Source organism: Gymnodraco acuticeps, unplaced genomic scaffold, assembly GCF_902827175.1.
Source record: "Gymnodraco acuticeps unplaced genomic scaffold, fGymAcu1.1, whole genome shotgun sequence".
Lineage (NCBI taxonomy): Eukaryota > Metazoa > Chordata > Actinopteri > Perciformes > Bathydraconidae > Gymnodraco > Gymnodraco acuticeps.
Window position 1 is genome coordinate 3,561,626 of NW_022990295.1, and position 20,795 is coordinate 3,582,420.

Below are 20,795 nucleotides of genomic sequence, written 5' to 3' on the forward strand. Positions count from 1 at the left end.
CCTTTTTAAAAAGGGGAACCACCACCCCGGTCTGCCACTCCTTCGGTACTGTTTCCGACTTCCACGCAACGTTGATGAGAAGTGTCAACCATGACAGTCCCTCAACACCCAGAGCCTTCAGCATTTCCGGGCGGATCTCATCCACCCCCGGGGCTTTGCCACTGTGGAGTTGTTTGACGACCTCAGTGACCTCCCCCCGGGAGATTGGTGTTGATCCCCCGTCATACTCCAGCTCTGCCTCTAACATAGAGGGCGGAGTTGTCGGGTTCATGAGTTTCTCAAAGTGTTCCTTCCAACGCCCCAACACTCCATCAGTTGAGGTCAACAACGTCCCATCCTTACTGTACACAGCTTGGATGGTTCCCTGCTTCCCCCTCCTGAGGTGTCGGACAGTTTTCCAGAACAACTTTGGTGCCGCCCGAAAGTCCTTCTCCATGTCTTCTCCAAACTTCTCCCACACCCGCTGCTTTGCCTCGGCCACGGATGAGGCTGCTGCCCTTCGGGCCTGTCGGTACCTTGCAACTGCCTCGGGAGTCCCCCGGGATAACAAATCCCTGAAGGCCTCCTTCTTCAGTCGGACGGCTTCCCTGACGGTGTCCACCAGGAGGTTCGAGGGTTACCGCCCCTTGAGGCACCTAGGACCTTGAGACCACAGCTCCCCGCCGCGGCTTCGGCAATAGAGGCTTTGAACACCGACCACTCTGGTTCAATGTCCCCAACCTCCACAGGAATGCCCGAAAAGCTCCGCCGGAGGTGTGAGTTGAAGGCCTCCTGAACTTGGGCCTCCTCCAGATGTTCCCAGTTCACCCGAACTACACGTTTGGGCTTACCAGGTCTATCCAGAGGCTTCCCCCGCCACTCGACCCAACTCACCACCAGATGGTGATCAGTTGACAACACTGCCCCTCTCTTTACCCGAGTGTCCAAAACATACGGCCTCAGGTCCGATGATACGATAACAAAATCGATCATGGACCTTCTGCCTAGGGTGCTCTGGTACCACGTACACTTATGAGCATCCTTATGTTCGAACATGGTGTTTGTTATGGCCAATCCATGACTAGCACAGAAGTCCAGTAACAAACCACCACTCCGGTTCAGATCAGGGGGGCCGTTCCTCCCAATCACGCCCCTCCAAGTGTCTCCATCATTGCCCACATGTGCGTTGAAGTCTCCCAGCAAGATTAAAGAGTCCCCTTCAGGAGCCCCATACAGGACTCTTTCCAGGGTCTCCAAGAAGGCCGTATACTCTGAACTGCTGTTGGGTGCATAAGCACACACAACAGTCAGAGTTTTCCCCCCCATAACCCGCAGGCGTAGGGAGGCGACCCTCTCGTCCACTGGGGTAAACTCCAACAACGAAGCACCTAACCGGGGACTTGTGAGTATCCCCACACCCGCCCGGCGCCTCACACCTTGGGCAACTCCGGAGAAGAATAGAGTCCAACCCCTATCCAGAAGTAAGGTTCCAGAGCCGACGCTGTGCGTAGAGGTGAGCCCAACCAGATCCAACTGGTAACGCTCCACCTCCCGCACAAGCTCCGGCTCCTTCCCCCCCAGAGAGGTGACGTTCCACGTCCCCAAAGCCAGCTTCTATCGCCGGGTCTGGTCCGTCGAGACCCTCCGCTTTCACTGCCACCCTTCTGGCAGCGCACCCGACCCCATCGATGTTTCCCGTAGGTGGTGGGCCCGCGGGAGGTGTTGCCCACGTTGCCTTTTCGGGCTGGGCCCGGCCGGGCTCCGTGGCAAGCCCGGCCACCAGACGCTCGCCGACGAGTCCTCCTTCTGGGCCTGGCTCCAGAAGGGGACCCCGGGCTTCCTCCGGGCCGGGTATCCTCACTTCTTGTGTCGTCTTTCATGAGGTCAAAGTAACTAATTTACACAAATTGTAAAGGATGGCAGTACGGCCACTGTTGCAGGATTAAGATGTTTTCTGCTATTGGATGTCATGAGACTAAGTAAATTCCCCACAACTCCGTAAAACCAACACTGGGGACTTAGTTTCCCTGTGGCTGTTTGCAAACTAAAACAAGGGGGAGACCAGCGAGAGAAAAACCTGCTATGTTCCTAAGCAAACACACTGTAGTCGTGTTTGAAAATGTTTGTGAGTATTTTGAGGCTCAATTGCTGCTCAGAATCAGACTCAGAGTCTTAAAAAAGAGATTCTGTAATCAATAAACCAGATAAATAAAAGTACGTTATGAATGATTACTGTTAACATATTGTTTTTTAGTCTCTTTTTATATATGAGTTATAAGACACACTTTTTCTGGATTTGCCCTTTACTTTGTTTTTAAGGATTTGGTGTAGTCATATTCTTTGTGTTTCATCTTCATGTCTTAAGTGCTTAAAGTCCTCATGCAGTTGACCTTTCAAGGTTAAATGGAAACAACAGTATGTCAATGCGTCTTGAAGCAGCAGTGTCTCAAGACGTGGCTTTGCATTGGAGCTTTTGATTGGTCGTGCTGATGAATGACAGAGGTAAAAAAAAAAGGGGACAGATGATTAAATATGAGAGGAAAGAAGGGAAGGCTCATTTCCTTTTAAGCTGATATAATTTATATTTATATGCAGTAGCTAATGTGACCTGCAAACTTATTTTAGTAGCACAGCGGTGGGAAAGGAAGGGGTGGCATCTGGTTTCAGGAAAGGCCCAACATGAAACACGCTTACTGCGAAGATAAGATATCACCCTCCACTAAAATAGTTTGTCCCGTATATCAAAATACTGAAATAAAATCAGCAAGAAAGGTTGTGTCACCATACAGTAAAGTCCAGTCTGTTTTATTTAACTTTTGATAATTGTTATTCCCTAATGAATGATGGTAATATGCAGCGTAAAACTCAGCATGCGTTGTATGAAAGTTAACATGAAGACAGAAAATACATATAACTCATAATTGTATTCAATGGTCTTTGCACGTTTGGCACTGGTATTGAAAAGATAAAACGTAATGAAGATCTTTAAAAGCGCAAAGACAGCTGTAACACCCTATAGATGAGAGGTTATATCGACCAAGCATCATGCTGACTGTGTAATGGTCAAAGGAGGCTTGTGTGTGTGTGTGTGTGTGTGTGTGTGTGTGTGTGTGTGTGTGTGTGTGTGTGTGTGTGTGTGTGTGTGTGTGTGTGTGTGTGTGTGTGTGTGTGTGTGTGTGTGTGTGTGTGGTGTGTGTGTGTGTGTGTGTGTGTGTGTGTGTGTGTGTGCGTCTAAAGAGAGATTATATATAAATAAAGTGAATCAAGTCATTGGGATGTCATCACTGTTGTGAATCTATTTTGTCACTGAAGTTAAACTCTCACTTCAAATTGTTTGAATTGCTTCTTTTTTTGCACTGCACTTACACATGTATTTGTAATTGATTCAAGCAATCCAATAAGAAAACTAAACTAAATTGCTTAGGTTTTATCAAAAAGAAAAGTGTGATAGTCATTTGCTGCTCGCTGCTGCATTCAAGGCGCTTCGTAGGGTTATTTTTTCCCAGTTTCCGGTTGAAACAAAAAACAGCAACCATAAATACAATTCTATTTTGTTGAAACAGTAGCTTACAAATAGAGTAAATATATTCTAAGGCTATTATTTATTTGACAAAACGTATACCAAGGTTTGCGTATTACTTAGTAAAAAGGGATATTTAATCATTTTCTTATCACCAAATGTTACCTAAAAGCATCACCGCCGCTGAACAGGCGATGTTCACGTCATGCATTTGGTGACGTAGGCGTAGTAGAAGCTATACAGAAGCGAGCACGAGAGACCTGGCTGCTTGACTGACTCAGACATCAGAACACTGCACTAGACAAGGCTGTGAAGCGGCTTCTTTCTTCTGACAATGATTAACATCACGATATCTTAAAAATAATATAAATTACTTGATCTTCTTGAAGAAGCAATGGCGAGAGGAGAGGGAGCCGAGCAGTACGCGGCGGGTTTACTATCAGTCAAACCTATAAATACAGCGGTCAAGACAGCAAAGGTAAGATAAAACATTTATATACTTCATTTAATGGTTTATTTTTAAAAGATGCGTAACCATGTTTTACTGAGAAGGCTCCGCTACAGCCTTTACAAAGGGCGCCTAAATTGAAAGTAACGTCTATTACCTTCCATTACTTCCTTTCCGTTTTTCCAAATCTCCCCTGACTCCTCGGTGTTTGAATTTCACCCGGTTTGTCCATCTGTCCGCGGACAGCTGCTCTTGAGTGCGACATACCGATTTTTAAAGGGACCACGTCTTCATTAAACTTGCCATTTTAGACATTTGATTGTAACCGTAGGCCTAGAGTCAGCAGTGATGAATAAGGACAGATGTGCCGCACAGCGTGACGTGTTACATATCCTCCAGAGCTGCATGATTAAAATGGGTGTTTTCAAAATTGAGATTTATGTTAAATACGTTTTTGTGTGCTACACAGCAGATGTACTATTCTTTTAACAGCAATATCAGATTGACATGAGCATGAATGATCTAAGTTTGCCTACTTGTGAATGCCATGTCTGAGGGTATTGAATAAATAAGTCTCAAATATTTCTTTATATATGAAAATTAATTTCAACTGAGTTAAGACATTTTTTAGATAAAACAATTTAATTAAAGAAATACTTGTCATTTGGCCTTAGATACCTCTATAGATACACCTATGGAAAACATGAAATGTTGTTGAGGGATCATCAAAGGTTGTCTACAGTATTTCTTAGTTGGGTTTTATTTTCACACAATAAACGGACCAGCAACGGTTTGTTACATTCAAGCCTTACTGATTTGTGAATACAGCGGTATCAACTTGCTCCCATCATGAGGGGATGCTGCTTTTACTGTGGAGGATGTGAGTCCTGATGTAGAGATCCCCTTGCTGACATCATCAGACCGCTGCAGGTGATTGGCCATGGCCGAACGATGGGATGAGACTCTAAGCTGTCTGCTGACTGTTGGCTAATCAGCATGAAATGTTACACAGCTCCAACATCCTATCGCTAGAGCCAATGGACACGCGGGAATGTAGTGTGAGTCTGTGCGAACTGCAGTAACCTCATACGTTCACGGCTCTGGGATTTTCTCTAATCTAGCATTCTGAGCAGTGGGCTGAGGGAAGTTAGCCAATCTCACTCACTTGTGGTTACAAGCTGTTTATCACGGCATCAATTATGGGAAGAGTTTTGGACAAAAGGATGGATGAAAGTAGTTGAAGCAGAAAACAAGAGATGTAATAAGCTCCAGAGTACAGAAGAGAGCTGGAGATAATGATCACGTAGCACGCCACTGCCAATCTGAATTTATAGCTCCTCATTGTTTACAGATGCAAAAGCTGTTATAAAGCTAAGGACATTACGCTGACTCTGTCCCTCCCTTTCTTTGTCTTCCAGCCAAAGGACCAGAGAAATCGTCTGTCTGTGTGGAACAAACTCTGCTATGCCATCGGTGGGGCTCCCTACCAGATCACAGGCAGCGCTCTGGGCTTCTTCCTGCAGCTCTACCTGCTGGATGTGGCTCAGGTGATGACACGAACCACACCAAATAGTGAAAACACACTTGTCTGAGCTATAAAACAAATGTTTTTCTTTCAAATATACAGTCTCTTTGAATTAGTTTGGAAAGGCAAACATTCGTGTAAGAGGAACAAGTGTTAGGAATGCATTTTTTCCGTAGCTCTGCTTACTGATTAACTCCAAGGCTGAAGCTTGTGTTCGCTCTCCTCAGCTTTGTATCAGTTTAACAGTCTTCATCTTGAAGTAGCCGTTCAAGCGAATTAACCTTGCCCCTACTGCTTTGTTACTCAATTAGCAAATGATACTTTTCCACTGAACACAGTAGGACCTAAACTAAAGGCGTTCAGCTCAAGAGATGAGACCTTACAGTGGCTTTGAATTTACTTAAACAAATGACACAGTTCATCAGAATCATACTCCGTGCCATATGAGGTATCATTTCCTCTCTGTTTTGGTTATATGACTCACTCTTTTCTCACTTTCTCGCTGTAGCTGGATCCCTTCCATGCCTCTATAATCCTGTTTGTGGGCCGGGCCTGGGACGCGGTCACAGACCCCACAGTGGGTTTCTTTGTGAGCCGGAGTAGATGGACAGGCATCGGCCGCATGATGCCCTGGTAGGTATTTGAATGCATTTATGATAAGTTCACATAGCGAAGAGGATATGAAGAGATAATAAGGACATACAAGATAGTGAATTGTTTGGCAAATGCACAGAAAAAGCCAGCTCATGAGATGTGGGCAGTAACCATGGCAACAAGGTTGAATTGGCTTGTAATGAGTTGAAGCAGTTTGAGAATATAGTCGGTATGAAACACTGCATCACATCCGTGTGACGCACCCTGAAGCTAAGGAGTAACCATCCTAATGCACAAACATCAGCATTTCCTTCATCTTCATGTCTTTCTGGATCCAGCTGTGTGCTTGAATCCAGCAGCTGTTTTTACTGTCAGTCAGGACGATTGGGTTTCACTTTTGAATGGATATGCTTTTGAGCTTGTAGCTTATTATGTACAACTTTAATCGCTCTACTTGTTCGCTTGCTAAAAGTGTTTTTCTTAACTGCCTTTGTCGATGCATTGCTGCGTTTCTTTGTGCTTCAGAGAAATACAGATGGCACTATGTGTACTCCCACATGCCTGTAGATGTCACGTGTGTAACATCACAAAACTGTACAGGGTACCTTTTCATTTCCTGTGTGTATAAAATCTGCTATTAAATTATATTAAATGTACATTTGCTATTTGAACCACGATTACGTAATCAAAAGCATGATATAGATCAAATAGCTGGATGGAAAGGTTTGCTTTGAATCTGGGAAGACGTCCAATAATTCAGTCACAATAAAGCCAACATGCCGCCTCTTCTATTTCTGTGAAGCAGTAGCTGATCTAAATACTTTACTGGAATCTCTCTCACGTGACATCTCAGAGATATTTTGATCATCATCATGGCTACAGAAATGCCGGCTGCGCATGTAGTCGTGTTGCATGTGGTTTGAATGGGTGGGGGAGGGGAGGTAACCGGCTTCTGCGATTGGTCAAACCCTCAACACACCATCAGCTCAAAGCAATAGGGGTGTGTCGTGTGTGTGCTTGATTTCCTAGGAGGGGTGCGAAGCGCAGAGAGGTTACCTTGGGTCAAGAAGCATGCTGGGTTGAAATAATGAAGGTCATTGTTAAAATAGGGACGTGTGCATGATCCTCTTTGGCTCGTGTAGCTTTTTAATTTGCAGAGGAACAGGAACACACAAAGGTCTTGTTTTACATCCTCACCTGTTCTTCCTCTATGTGCTGAACATGTTTTATAAAGATCTTGTGGCATGGCACTAGAATAGGACACTAAGTATAGTCAGAATTTTAAACACTTTTTTTGTGTGCGCTCTGTGCAAATTGATTTACTGTTTGCACCTCAAGGTCATTTCCTGTGCTTAACTGACCTCAAAATGTGACACAGAAAGAATCTGTTCAATCAGCCATGGCAGTCTGCGAAACAGTCGCAAATTGGCCTCAATTTCCAGAGAAATGAGCTCTAATTAGCCTGATTCAGTCAGACGTTAGGCAATAAGGAGGTGCTTTCTTTGCCATTTCCCACGTGTGTTCACACCAGAAGGGGGGTGGGGGTTTCATATGACCACGTGCGAGTGCAGAAGTGTCCCGTTCAATAAAGAAACATCACTTCCTGTTCAGTGATATGGCGATCAAGGAAGAGACAGCCCTTCCCTGTTTGCATGACAACAAAGAAAAGATGTATGCAAAGAAAGTCAGGCTGGTTTTGTCATCGACAAATCTTCCAGCTTTCTTTTCAGCTAATTGTTTGGTCAATCCAATGTCAGACAAAAGAATCAAATGAAAGTCACAGTTATGGATTCCAGGAGCCCGAGGGACCTTTTTTTTTGTCTTACAGTCCTGAACCCAAACGTGTTCAATGTAACACAGGCTGGAACCAGAGAGTATTCATAGTTTTTAATTAAAAACAATAAATTGGTTTCAAAATATTTGTATATTCTGTTAATGTAATGTTTCTCTTTCCAGTATGGCAGCAAAGCCCTAAAAGTAGGCTTGTTTCAAATGAAAAACCGATGATATCCTCATGTTTACAGGGAGTTAATGCTGGACTGCTGTTTTTGAAAACAGTTTGTGAAGTGGGACCAGCTTCTCGGTCAGCTGGAGCTCAGGGAAAGGCTGCTGGGTCTGAGTGGGGTGAGAGCGTTCTCCCAGCTCACCCCGCTCACCCCACTCTCCTCCTGCAGCCCACACTGAGCCCTTTTTCAGAACACGAGCTGCAACAAGGCAGGATTAGGGGGATTATTCACAAAGCGTCAGGGACAGAGTTGAAAAGAAGTGGCTACAAGGACGGAAAAGGCAGAGTAAAGCTACAGTAACAGTTGGGAGAATTCTTTAAATCGCAGGTTGTGCACTTTTTCAAGATATTGTTCCAAAAACACACATTTGCTTATTAAAGACAAATGTTTATTTTCTTTAAATGTGCCTTTATCATACTGTCCCCTAACAATCCTCCACCCTTCTCTTCCCAGGATCCTTTGCTCTACACCGTTTGCGGTGCTGACGTACTTCCTGATCTGGTACGTGCCTCCATTTGAGGAGGGGAAGATCGTCTGGTACCTGATATTTTACTGCCTCTTCCAGTCCATGCAGACGGTTAGTAGGTTTTGTTGACACTCCCCAGCACTTAGTTCCCCTCGGCCCAGTGTGTACACTAACCTCGCTGTGTTTGTGTTTGCAGTGCTTCCACGTGCCATATTCAGCCCTCACCATGTTCATCACCACCGACCAGAAAGAGCGGGACTCTGCCACTGCTTATCGTACGTCCGCTCACGTTTCAAGATTCAAGGCTTTATTGTCATTTGCACATTAGCTGCAGTGTAGATATGGCAATGAAAAACTTAAGTCACAGGCTCCTCCAACAGTGCAACATATATATATATATATATATATATATATATATATATATATAGAACAAATAAAACAGATAAAATAGTGCAAGAGAATGTTTTGAGTAAAATCCAAATGAAATATAAATAGCGGAAGAAGAGTCTATATACAAGTAAATTGAATGATATATTAGATAAATAATTAGCAAAATGCAAACGGATGAATGTAAAGGATGTAAAGGATGTCCTTTAAAAAGTCCAGGTGACGTGTGTTGTGGTTCAGGCGCTGACCTTCTCTCTGTTGCTCTCAGGTATGATGGTGGAGGTGCTGGGCACCGTGCTGGGCACAGCCATCCAGGGACAGATAGTAGGTGGCGCCTCAAATTGTCCCGACCCTGATGAGCTCGACAGCAGTAACTCAACCATCCCAACCGGCTATTCACTGGAGGAAACAGTGAGTTTCTCATGTCTTTTGCATTGTGTCACATCATGAATGATAATAAAGTTTGGAAAAACTAACGCTGTGTTTTTTATCTCCAGAAACAAGCATACCTTATTGCTTCAGGCGTCATCTGTATCATCTACGTCTGCTGTGCAGCAGTCTTGTTTCTGGGTGTCAAGGAGAAAAAAGGTATGAATCTGTGAAATACCACAAGTTCTCCATTGCCCAATGCCAAAGCTGAATATTTGTAATATTTGAAAAGCAGATCTGTGGATAAGAGACGCATAACTATGACGGGTGTCAGACTTGAGTCATGATTGTGAGGACTTTTGACTCAACATGACATATTTTATAAACGAAAGTTGTCTTCTGCTAATGAACTGTTTATTGTTCTGGAAGATGTACTCTGAATGAATCCAACAGAAGCAAACCACATTGCGTAAGCAGGAGGGAAAGATGCGTCAGTGCAAACAAACAGATCATCTTCATGCCAAGTGTTTCTGCAAAAGCAACCGATTGGGTCAGAGGAAAACGAACCAAAACAACATAATTACAGTATTTAGCTTTGAAAGGTTTTTTTGAAATGAATGAATTCAACATTCAAACGTTAGTTCTGTTAATTGAACTAATTAAGACATTGGGGAAGGTTCAGAACAGGCCCTCATAGCCAAGATTTGAGTCTGAGTTTGAATGTGTTGGCCACATTCTGTCAGACACTAACTCTCTAAAGAAAAAGTGTATCACACCACGATGTCTCTGCATGGTGATTAAAATCCTGATGGAAAATCTTTCTAGATGTCTTATATTTTGTGCTCCTCTCCTTCATATCGAATTATAGATAACGGGCGAAAGAAAACACTACTCACCTTCCGTCAGGGCATCTGTCTGGTGATGAGTCACGGACCGTACGTCAAACTGGTCATCGGCTTCCTCTTCACCTCTCTGGCCTTCATGGTAATATTTAGTTTCCCTATGTGTATACTTTCATGCATGGGAGGGTACATGTAGCTTAGCTTAGCATAAAGAAATGGGCTGCTACCTGTCGAAAGGTACAACAACAACACCTTGTGCTCATGTCAACATTAAACAAACACATTATAGAGTAATCTTCCTAAAATGTGAAACCATTCCTTTATCTGGGACTGTACATTTCATAAATATGACTTCCTTTGTTTTTTTTCAGCTCCTGGAGGGAAACTTTGCTCTTTTCATCACCTACTCTCTGGGCCATAGGAAACACTTCCAAAACATTCTCCTAGTCATCATGGTGAGTGTTTTCTAGTTCTACTGAAGGACTGTTTACCCCGAGGTGTTGTTTGGGCTCCTGGGAACCTGCCTCCCTGTCACACACTCGCCTGGCGTTAGCAGGACATGGAGGGAGAGACAGGCCCACAGTGGGGCTTTTGTTGCCCTGGCGATCCCTCACTCCCACTATGGGAACGGCCACCATTGGTTGCGACCTTCTCTCGCTGCTTTCTGCTCTGCTGCTTTCCCTCTGATTAGGAGTGGAAACATTTTTGGGCACCATGTATCATATTCGGAGAGATGGGAGTTAAGGGGGAGAAAGGACATATTTTCCATTGTATTCGCTCGCAGTTAATGTCTCCCAGTGCTAAGCTTGTTCTTGTGTGGTCATTTAACAGCGGTTGACCAAGTTTAACCTGGACGTCAAAGGTTTTCCTGCAGGGTTAAGTCAAGAACACACAAAGCATATTGTGCCCTTGTCCTAATCCTCCCATGGTCACTTTATTCTTTCCAGTTCCCACATTTTCTATACTTTTAATGAAGCCAGGTTCAACATTTGATTGATTTTAATGCTGAATTAATGTTAGCATTAATCCATCGTGCCCAGAACTGCAGCTAGGTTTTTAGTTACATCAATGTCTTATAGCACTGCAAGTCCAACATGCAGCTCTGGTTTTTGGATAATAATTGTTTTTGTAGACGGATAAATCCACCTTTACTATTTCATGATTTACACACAGATTTCTCAAGGTGTTAATTTGTAGGGTAATATTACAAAGGAAAATGCATTTATGCAAACAAAACAATTAGGCCCCTTTTTAAACAAAGACATTGACAAGTGTTGGTACACTATTATTATATGTATATTTCTGGTTTAAATATAGTATTTATAACTACAACAAGCCATATTCCCATACTTGACAGTAACATAGTAAAACTTCAACATCTACCACAATACAAAAATATATGAGCTCAGTGTCCTCAGTGGCACGTCTTATCTCAATTATAACAATAACCAAGTGAGTGAAACATTGGCAATCATTACTGTGACTCCAAGTGTTCCTGCAACATACAACATGTTTATATTATGTGCAACAATGTCAGAGAAGAGCCAACTATATTTTTTTAGTTGAATCAAGATAAAGAACAACAACCTAATCTGTATGGCCTCGAGATTTAAATGCCTCTTATCTTTCTTCCTGATAACGCTAATCCAACAACAACAACAACAACAACAACAACAACAGCTTCATCTGGCTAAACAACTCCAGATATATTAGTCGTTTTTATTGTTAAAAATCAACGTTGTACATCATTTAATATTTTTGCAAGCTTTCGTAATGAGATTTAATAAAACAGCCAAACTGATAATTCTGTCTCATATTTTGTTTTTCCAGTTATCAGGGACTCTAACCATCCCGTGGTGGCAGTGGTTTCTGACCCGCTTTGGAAAGAAGAAGGCGGTTTACTTTGGCATCTCTGTGAGTAAAAACACATCTTATTTTAGGCACAACAAAGACATTCATTCAAAAAGGATGTGAGTGTATGGATTTGCTGACATCCTCCTGTCTTTTTCTATAGTGGGCCGTACCCTTCATGCTCCTCATCGTCTGCATCAAGAGCCACCTGATCATTTCTTACTTGGTCTCCGTGGCAGCAGGTGTGAGCGTGGCAGCAGCTTTCCTCCTGCCTTGGTAAGCACGAGTTATACTACAAAACCCACACCATCCATACGCATATATGGATATATGTTGTTGTTGTTGTCTCGAGTTTCCCTCTAAACGTTGTGTTTTCCAGGTCAATGCTTCCTGATGTCGTGGACGACTTCAAGGTCAGAAACCCAGACATCCACGGCCACGAAGCCCTCTTCTACTCCTTCTACGTGTTCTTCATTAAATTTGCCTCGGGAATGTCTCTGGGTGTCTCTACGCTCAGTTTAAAGTGAGTTCAACACCTGTTGGATGATTCTCACGTACATTTGAATCCTCACCGTCACCCCTGAAAGGAAGCTAGTTGATTTCTGTCTCTAACACTAAAAGCGATTAGCTCCATGTTAGCGCTCATCAGTCTGGTGATTAATCCCATCCTTCCCCTAACAGTGTTTCACAACTGTTTTCACATCAGCTCAACATTTCTCTCTTTATCTACATTTGTTCGCAGATTTGCCGGCTATGTGACCGGGAGCTGTATACAACCTGAGGCGGTCAGTTTAACCCTGAAGGTGCTGGTCTCTCCTGTGCCTGTGGCCCTTATAGCTGTGGGACTTTTGATATTGAGGACCTATCCTATTGATGAAGAAAGGAGGCAGGGCAACCAGAAGCTACTGCAGGAAATGCTGTAAGAGAAATGCACACAGAAGCGCTCAAAACACAGAAGAAGACGTTTTTGCACGCTGTAAACAAACTTCATAGACGCTAAATTGAGTTCCACTCTGTAAACCTGAGCTACATTTAAATGAAACCTTTTTTTAAAAAACTGTTTAGCTCCGCTGTTTATTCACCCTGTCCAAGCTAGCCAAGTCCTTTGTGGGTAACTTGTGTGTTTTTGCATCCTTTAACAGGGACTCTGAGTCTGAAACTTCAGCGCTGGGGAGTGAGGTGTAGCAACAGCGGAAGGGCTTGACACCACAGCTGCTTTAACCTATTTGCACAAAACTGTCGAGGAACACGACCACCAACTATCTGGACTAACAGAGAGACCACAGACCACAGCTGCTGCACAAACATCCTCAGCATTAAGGCTCCCTGCAGCGGACCACACAGGTTTACATCGCCCTCTAGTGGCCGGTCCGGGGCATCTCCTGTGTCCCAATTAAATCTGCCAAAACTTAAAGTTACAATTGGTTCTATTTAAAGGGTTTCTTACATTGTTTAACTGACACACAGCACTGTCCATCTTTTAAAGAATTGCATAGTGAAATCATTATCATTTATTATAAGAAACCCTTTTTTTGTTTTTTATTCAATAACTACAGCTTTTATAATAAGTGTGACTCATTGGAGTTGTAATCCTTCTATGGTGGAGTTTTACTCAACAGACTGAAATCAAACTGAGTTTCCAAAGAACTGTGACTTTGTGTACTGAGATGTTCCTTTATACCATTTTTTTTTTTACCTCCACAAGTTGTAGACAGCCTTTTTGTTTCATCAACACCGTTACTACACTCCTCTGCTGTGAATGCAGTGCACTATATACTGAAATACTTGGTCAGAATTGGGACACAGCTTGTGATCTATGGTAGTTTATTAAGTATTTATTTGCTGGTTTACATGCTCTGACCTTCACTCGTGCAGCAGACTGGAGTGTGATGTTACCGTTAATGTTTACCACGTCTTAGGTCACTTGTGTTCGCCTTTCCATTCAGACAGCGTGCTCTGAAGGAAACACACACTTTCAACCCTTAGTTATGAAGGGTATACCAGCACTATCCCACTAACTGGAGTCATCTGAAGCTGTGCTACATTTTATACTTCTTATTTGGTGCCGTTGTTCCTTGTACAGTTAGTTCAAGTTAAAAACTTGAATCTCCTGAAGGGGAAAAGGCACCTTGGGGTATGATATACTGTATGTGTGAATCACTGCCTTACATTTTCACCTTAAATTATTAGTTGCAATGAGATTTCTGTTAAAATTCTTGCACAAGTTTTTTTGTTTTTGCTTCACAGAATAGTTTTTCCCATTCAACCTTTTCTTTGCTTTAACATTTCAGCCAATCTCTTCTCTTCTGGTTTATTAGATCTTTCTGAATGTGCTTTCACATAGTCCACTCCAGTATGAAGTCATACAGCATGTTCTCCCCTCCCAAAGGGAAGGGAACCATGATTTATTTAACTATTTATTTGAATTAAATATTTAAGGGATTCTTTTTTTGTTTCTTATGAAGGCACATGTTGATAATAATGTATGAACCTTGAGTGGTTAGTGATTTTTATGTCCTGTGGAAAAAACTTTTCTAAGAAAAGAAAATGGAAAAGGTTGCTGTATGATACACATACTACCTTTACAGTGTTACTGGTATTAAGATTTCATAGACACCTCTTTGAAACTTAATATATTTCTGTATCTATAATTTTCATTCTAAATTGCTCTGAAAGAGGTGAATGAAGCACATTATGTCTCCGAAGTGTTATTTGCAGATGTGTGTATAATATGTAAATACATTTCTAAGTTTGACCTTGTTGAGCAATATAAATCAATGAAAAGATGAAAAATGTGGTGTACATTTTTTATTTAAGTCTGTAAATAAAGTTTGTAAAAACAGAGAAAACTTTCTATGTGTTTGAAATATCAAAATCTAGAATATTTAACTAAATTGTTCACCTGATCATTGATCAAATCTAAAATCCTTAGTTTCATAGTTTTTAACCCTTGACAATAATGTGCATACATTTAATGTAGTATATGTCAATGTAACTTCCAATAAATAGGACCTACAACATATTTACAGTAAGTATTTTTTGAAAATTAAATTAATAAAAGCTGCTCAATGATACGAACAATTTTTTGGTACATTTAAACCATAGAATACATAAAGATTTAAAAACGTTTTTTGCATGAAATTCGAATAAATAAAACGTTAAAAAAGCCGGCCTGTGTTCACTCCGGAAGAGGATTAGGGCCAAGTGGATGTATGGATCTACGGAGCCCCTAAAGGGACATTACAAAAAAACAGAAACAAAAAAAATCAGGATAACGGGTTAGTATCTCGTGCGCACTTTTTTGTTGTTGAGAAAGTTACCGGTGCGCCAAGGAGGAAGTGAAGTGCACAAGGGGACAACCATTTAATTGCAGACTGTTATGTTTATGTGGGGAAATGACAGTGCATACATTATTTGAGATGTGTTTCGTACTCAGACTTCACTTTAAGGACATTTCGGCCAGGAGTGTGTGGTCACTCCAGGAGGCAGCGGGACGTGTAACTCAGAGAAGAGCAGCACCAGCGCTCAAAGAGCTTTTACGCACCGCCTATGTGTTTACCTTCATTGAACAGCTATAAAGAGTGACCACAGGCTGTTACGTTTTAACCACACACACCTCTACACACATCGAACTGCCCGATTACTCCCCCTTTTATTAGTTTTATGAAGGAGATGTCCGGTCACCAGGGCGCATGATGGGCGGACTGGGACTAAAAATCAGCCCGGGAATCTCACCCAGCCCAGCCCACGTAAACTGTCAAGGGGGGCGGCTAGTGAACTGTCAACGGGGGGAGCCTCGCTGCGGGGAAACGGTGGACCTAGTGGCCCGATCGGAGTGGGCCCACTTCAGTACCGGCCCATTGGGATTCGTCCCGATGGCCATTCTGCTGTGTGTGTGTGGTGTGTGTGTGTGTGTGTGTGTGTGTGTGTGTGTGTGTGTGTGTGTGTGTGTGTGTGTGTGTGTGTGTGTGTGTGTGTGTGTGTGTGTGTGTGTGTGTGTGTGTGTGTGTGTTCTGAGTGTGTGTTTCCCTTTAAAACAACAGGTTCTATGAGAGTCACGGACATTAATTCATAGATCAAAGCAGACTGGTTTACAGACTCTCCTGTTTTGCCAATCCGGTGCTTAATAGCTCTACGGCCTGGCCGAAATGTCCATAAAATCAAGTCTGAGTTCGAAATATATCTCAAATAATGTGTGCACTGTCATTTCCCCACGTATACATAGTCTAACAGTCTGCAATTAAATGGTTGTTTCCTGTGTGTTCCACTTCCTCCTTGGTGCATCGGTAACTTTCTCAACAAAAAAAAGGAAAAAAAGATAAACGAACCCGTTTTCCTGACTTTATTTTTTTTCTCATATTTTTTTTATGTCTCTTAAACCGTTATTCCGACTTTTTTTTTTCCATGTCCCTTAGGGTCTCCGTAAAATATGATTTATTTCTTAGAATTATGACTTTGATCTCAGAACTAACATTTGTTTTCACTTTTGTTCAGATTTCCAAAAAAAAATCTAATGTGGCCCCCCTCCTCTTCCGTTTTCACTGCACAACAAACGTTAAATACATTTCACCTATTTCTCTTTAATTTATCATCTTTCTAAAATAAAACTCACTCTACAGTCGTTAGACACGTTTTTAAGTCACGAATAAACATTGAAACTTCCACTAGTTGCTTTTGACTGAAACACCCAAATGAAGCTGAACCTCGCGTGCTGGCTGCTGATTTATACTCGCGCCTAATTACCTCCAGCCGTGGCTGAGCGTCTCGTGCAGATTGAAAGGGAAGGGAAAGGTAGAAGGACAGCACAGCAGTCTGTTGCGATGAAAACAAAGTGGTGTATAATGTGGAGTGTTTTATCACTTGGCATCCTCAGCTACGCACAGGGCACTTCTGAATCTCCATTCACCAGAAGGAAAACGCATTTTAAACAGCAACAATCCAAATCAGTCAAACATTTAACGACAGACGACAGAAAACTACCCCACCGGTTACCTGCCATCCCTTCCCCATTGTCTGTACTCGCTTCCGCGTTTATGCATCCAGAGGAAAAGCTCCAGTCGGACTTTGCTTACCTGCAAGACGTTTCTGTCACCTGCTCCACGGCTGACTTTGTCTTGCGGGTCAAACCAGTTTTCTACGGCCATGGTGCCAATGCAGAGGAGCTGAGACTAGGCAGAGGCTGCAAAAGCAACGGGGTTCTCAGACCCTACGGTGACCTGCTCTTCACTTACCCTCTGACGGCGTGTGGAGCGGTGCGGGAGGTAAGATGTGTGTTGCTTGTTTCCAGTCTCTGTCCCTGCATACTCTTAAAATCTCAGTGTCTGACCCCCTCTTGGACTTTGACAGTCGCCCCCCGGTTATCTCCTCTACAAATTCACACTCCATTATGAGCCTTCGCCAAAACGTTTCCCAACCAGAGCGCAGCGGATCGATGTGGACATTGAATGCCGTTATCAAAGGTTTGTCTCAGCTTTTTTTCATCATCTTGTGTGTGTGTGTGGGGAAGCTCGATTTTCACTATCTCCATGTCCAGGAACCACCATGTGCACAAGCTGACAGTGCAGCCCACCTGGGAGACTCCTGGCATGCGTAAAAAACTGAAGGGAAATGCAAATGACTTCCAGATGGAGTTGATGGATGGTATGTTTAAAGAACAGTAGATTAGGAATAAAGAGCTTCTGGCCCCATCTCATTTGATATATTTATGTTTTAGATTTGTGGAGCACACCTGCCCAGTCACGGGTGTACCAGCTTGGAAAGACGGTTAATTTCCAGATCTCTGCACCTCATCTCTCAACTGGTTCAAAACTGTACATCAATAGCTGCTATGCTTCACCATCCAGTGACTCTAAATCATCCCTCAAATACAGCATCATTGGCAATTTTGGGTGAGAAAAGTGGACGGTAGTGCATTTTTAGAAAAATCTTTTGGTTTGGGTTCTTTAGTGTCATATTGTTGTTGTCTACAGCTGTATGCTGGACAGTAAGAGCGACCCAGGGGCGTCTCGGTTCGTCTCTCGGACAGACAAGACCCTGAGATTCTCCATCCAGGCCTTCCAGTTCACTGCAGACCCTGACTCGGAGGTGAGTGTGGTTTATAATTATCTGGATTCTCCTAGTTATTCTTTAGCTGTGGCTTAACCCAGTTTCTTTTTTAGGTTAATATTCACTGCAAGTTATTAGTCTCATCTGAAGACCTGGGTCCTGCTCACAAATCATGCACCTACAAAAAGGACAGGTGAGATTTGGCACTTTAAACTACATTTCCATTACAGGACTGTAGTCTTTCACCTGTTTCCACATGGATTGAGAATATTTGTGTTGCATTTGCCATGACAGGTGGAAGGCCCTCTCTGGTGACAAGACCATATGTGACTGCTGTGATTCACAGTGTGTGCCCTCTAAACTCCAGAGGGCCATGATGGAAGGTTTGACTTTTTTGTTGTTTTAAGACATGGATAGCATGCACCCATTCCTACTCGGATGTATTGGATTGTTGTGGTAACTTTAAGTGGCACTAAAAAACATGTTTGTATCACTAGCTTACAATTATCTTATGACCCACCAAAAGTGGAATGGGAGAATGGACACCCTACAGATGTTTACGTGCATTAAGACAATATGTTTATGTTTGACAAAGCAAATGAGGTATTATCATGAAATAAGAAAGTGACCATTTGGATAAAACCATGGGTGTTAACATGTTTTTAATTATATTGACACAATAGTAGTTAAAGGTTTTTACAGAGGGAATTTTCGATATCTCTTTGTAACACTGCAAAAATCTAAATCTAATATTTGACATGTTTTTAGGAATAAAATGAAATATATAAATCAGGATAGCGATACCCCCTCTGTACAATCCTTCGGAATATATAAGTGAAGTTGAGATATCTCAGGAAATTACTCTTTCGGAAAATGCTCTGCTAACTTTTGGTGACTGTAGGACTCACCGGCAAAGAAATAAAGTAAAATAAACACCTAAATGTGTATTTTTGGATGTTTTTATTTCAACTCGTTTTTAGAGAAAGGCATGTTATGGAAGCAACACATCCCAATCTCTCAAAATTGACCAGGTTATGCGAAAAGCATTTTTTAATGTCTTACCTTAAGTTATATCAATGAAAGTGATAACACATTTCTACTTTTAACTTTATATTTCAGGTTTTTCCAGCAGTGGGTCTTTGCTGGTCTCTGATCAGCCGTACACGACAGAAGATGACCTTCTACCAGTCGGCATTAGCGGAGTCGGCCATGTCACGATGCATGACACCGATAAGCTACAAGAGACCCCGCTGGAAAGTGATGATGGAGTGACTTATGATGATTACGATGAAGAGCTAGACTACGCATATGAGGAGGAGGAAGAGGGGTTTGAAGAGGATGAAGAAGGAAGTGGGTTTATCCTTGGAGTGATGCCTGAACCTCATTCAGAGGAGTTAGGATTTAAGGACAGGGTTTCAGTTGAGTCTAAGGTGAAGGATTCACATCAGTTAAAAGAGGATGGGTCAGGGTTTGTAGGGCGAGAAGAGAGTGAAGAGGAGGAGGAGGATTTTAAAGGAGGAGAAGATGAGACCCATTGGAATCAGGAGGAGGCTGAAGTCTTACGTCATTGGGGGCAGTTGGATGAAATCTTCACATCACAAGTCGTCCCACAGAGAGAATCACACCTGCCGGCCTCTGAAAGTGAGGAAGAGGAGAGGAAGCATACAGGTGGAGGTGAAGAGCATGAGAGGAAGCATACAGGTGGAGGTGAAGAGCATGAGAGGAAGCATACAGGTGGAGGTGAAGAGCATGAGAGGATGATGGAGGAGAGGAAGCATACAGGTGGAGGTGAAGAGCATGAGAGGAAGCATACAGGTGGAGGTGAAGAGCATGAGAGGATGATGGAGGAGAGGAAGCATATAGGTGGAGGTGAAGAGCATGAGAGGATGATGGAGGAGGAGAGGAAGCATATAGGTGGAGTTGAAGAGCATGAGAAGATGGAGGAGGAGAGGAAGCATATAGGTGGAGGTGAAGAGCATGAGAGGATGACGGAGGAGAGGAAGCATACAGGTGGAGTTGAAGAGCATGAGAGGATGGAGGAGGAGAGGAAGCATACAGGTGGAGGTGAAGAGCATGAGAGGAAGCATACAGGTGGAGGTGAAGAGCATGAGAGGAAGCATACAGGTGGAGGTGAAGAGCATGAGAGGATGATGGAGGAGAGGAAGCATACAGGTGGAGGTGAAGAGCATGAGAGGAAGTATACAGGTGGAGGTGAAGAGCATGAGAGGATGATGGAGGAGGAGAGGAAGCATATAGGTGGAGGGGAAGAGCATGAGAGGATGACGGAGGAGAGGAAGCATACAGGTGGAGTTGAAGAGCATGAGAGGATGGAGGAGGAGAGGAAGCATACAGGTGGAGGTGAAGAGCATGAGAGGATGACTGAGTGGGAGGATGACGACAGTCTAGAAGATTTCGTAGATGATGGAGAGAGTACCTGGTATTTCCCATGGAGGTAGCGTTGGGTCAATGGATCGATCAGTATTCTGCTCAAAGACCCTAACCCCCATGATAGTAGGATATTCTGATTTATTTCAATAAAAAACATGAAAATGCAGCTGATGGATTTGTCATGAATTTAAAAACATGCTAAGCAGGAACTTAAGTTCTCAGTGTTTAAATGTCATTGGAAGATTTGTATTGATATTCAACATTGATTCAAACGAGCCATGACAATTAAGAATAATGTCAACTCTGAAATGCCATAGTTTTACTTGCATTTACCTGAGGCTTAAGAAAGAAGCTGAAACTAAAAATTGCAACAAT

General features: G+C 42.8%; 2 protein-coding genes across 2 annotated transcripts; both read left to right on the top strand.

The window, feature by feature from the left end:
- Positions 1-3,733: 3,733 nt before the first annotated feature.
- LOC117550110 (sodium-dependent lysophosphatidylcholine symporter 1-B-like) lies at positions 3,734-14,761 on the top strand. The gene is made up of 14 exons (XM_034222430.1): positions 3,734-3,977; positions 5,366-5,494; positions 5,981-6,105; positions 8,526-8,649; positions 8,735-8,813; positions 9,194-9,336; positions 9,423-9,513; positions 10,163-10,278; positions 10,508-10,591; positions 11,967-12,050; positions 12,151-12,263; positions 12,367-12,510; positions 12,730-12,906; positions 13,130-14,761. The coding sequence occupies exons 1-14, from the start codon at positions 3,894-3,896 to the stop codon at positions 13,170-13,172; spliced, it is 1,536 nt and encodes a 511-aa protein (XP_034078321.1). The 5' UTR covers positions 3,734-3,893; the 3' UTR covers positions 13,173-14,761.
- Positions 14,762-17,020: 2,259 nt separating this feature from the next.
- On the top strand, positions 17,021-20,586 carry LOC117549844. The gene is made up of 8 exons (XM_034221943.1): positions 17,021-17,248; positions 17,334-17,446; positions 17,521-17,627; positions 17,701-17,875; positions 17,957-18,071; positions 18,146-18,225; positions 18,327-18,415; positions 19,152-20,586. Exons 1-8 carry the CDS (start codon positions 17,021-17,023, stop codon positions 20,486-20,488), a joined length of 2,244 nt encoding a protein of 747 aa, XP_034077834.1. The 3' UTR covers positions 20,489-20,586.
- The last annotated feature ends 209 nt before the right edge of the window (positions 20,587-20,795 follow it).

Coding starts and splice junctions, on each gene's coding strand:
- LOC117549844 (XM_034221943.1), top strand. CDS start 17,021: ATGCATCCAGAGGAAAAGCTCCAGTCGGACTTTGCTTACCTGCAAGAC. Junction 17,447..17,520: donor ATTGAATGCCGTTATCAAAG/GTTTGTCTCAGC, acceptor CTCCATGTCCAG/GAACCACCATGTGCACAAGC. Junction 18,072..18,145: donor CTGCAGACCCTGACTCGGAG/GTGAGTGTGGTT, acceptor TTTCTTTTTTAG/GTTAATATTCACTGCAAGTT.
- LOC117550110 (XM_034222430.1), top strand. CDS start 3,894: ATGGCGAGAGGAGAGGGAGCCGAGCAGTACGCGGCGGGTTTACTATCA. Junction 9,337..9,422: donor GCTATTCACTGGAGGAAACA/GTGAGTTTCTCA, acceptor TTTTATCTCCAG/AAACAAGCATACCTTATTGC. Junction 12,051..12,150: donor CGGTTTACTTTGGCATCTCT/GTGAGTAAAAAC, acceptor CTTTTTCTATAG/TGGGCCGTACCCTTCATGCT.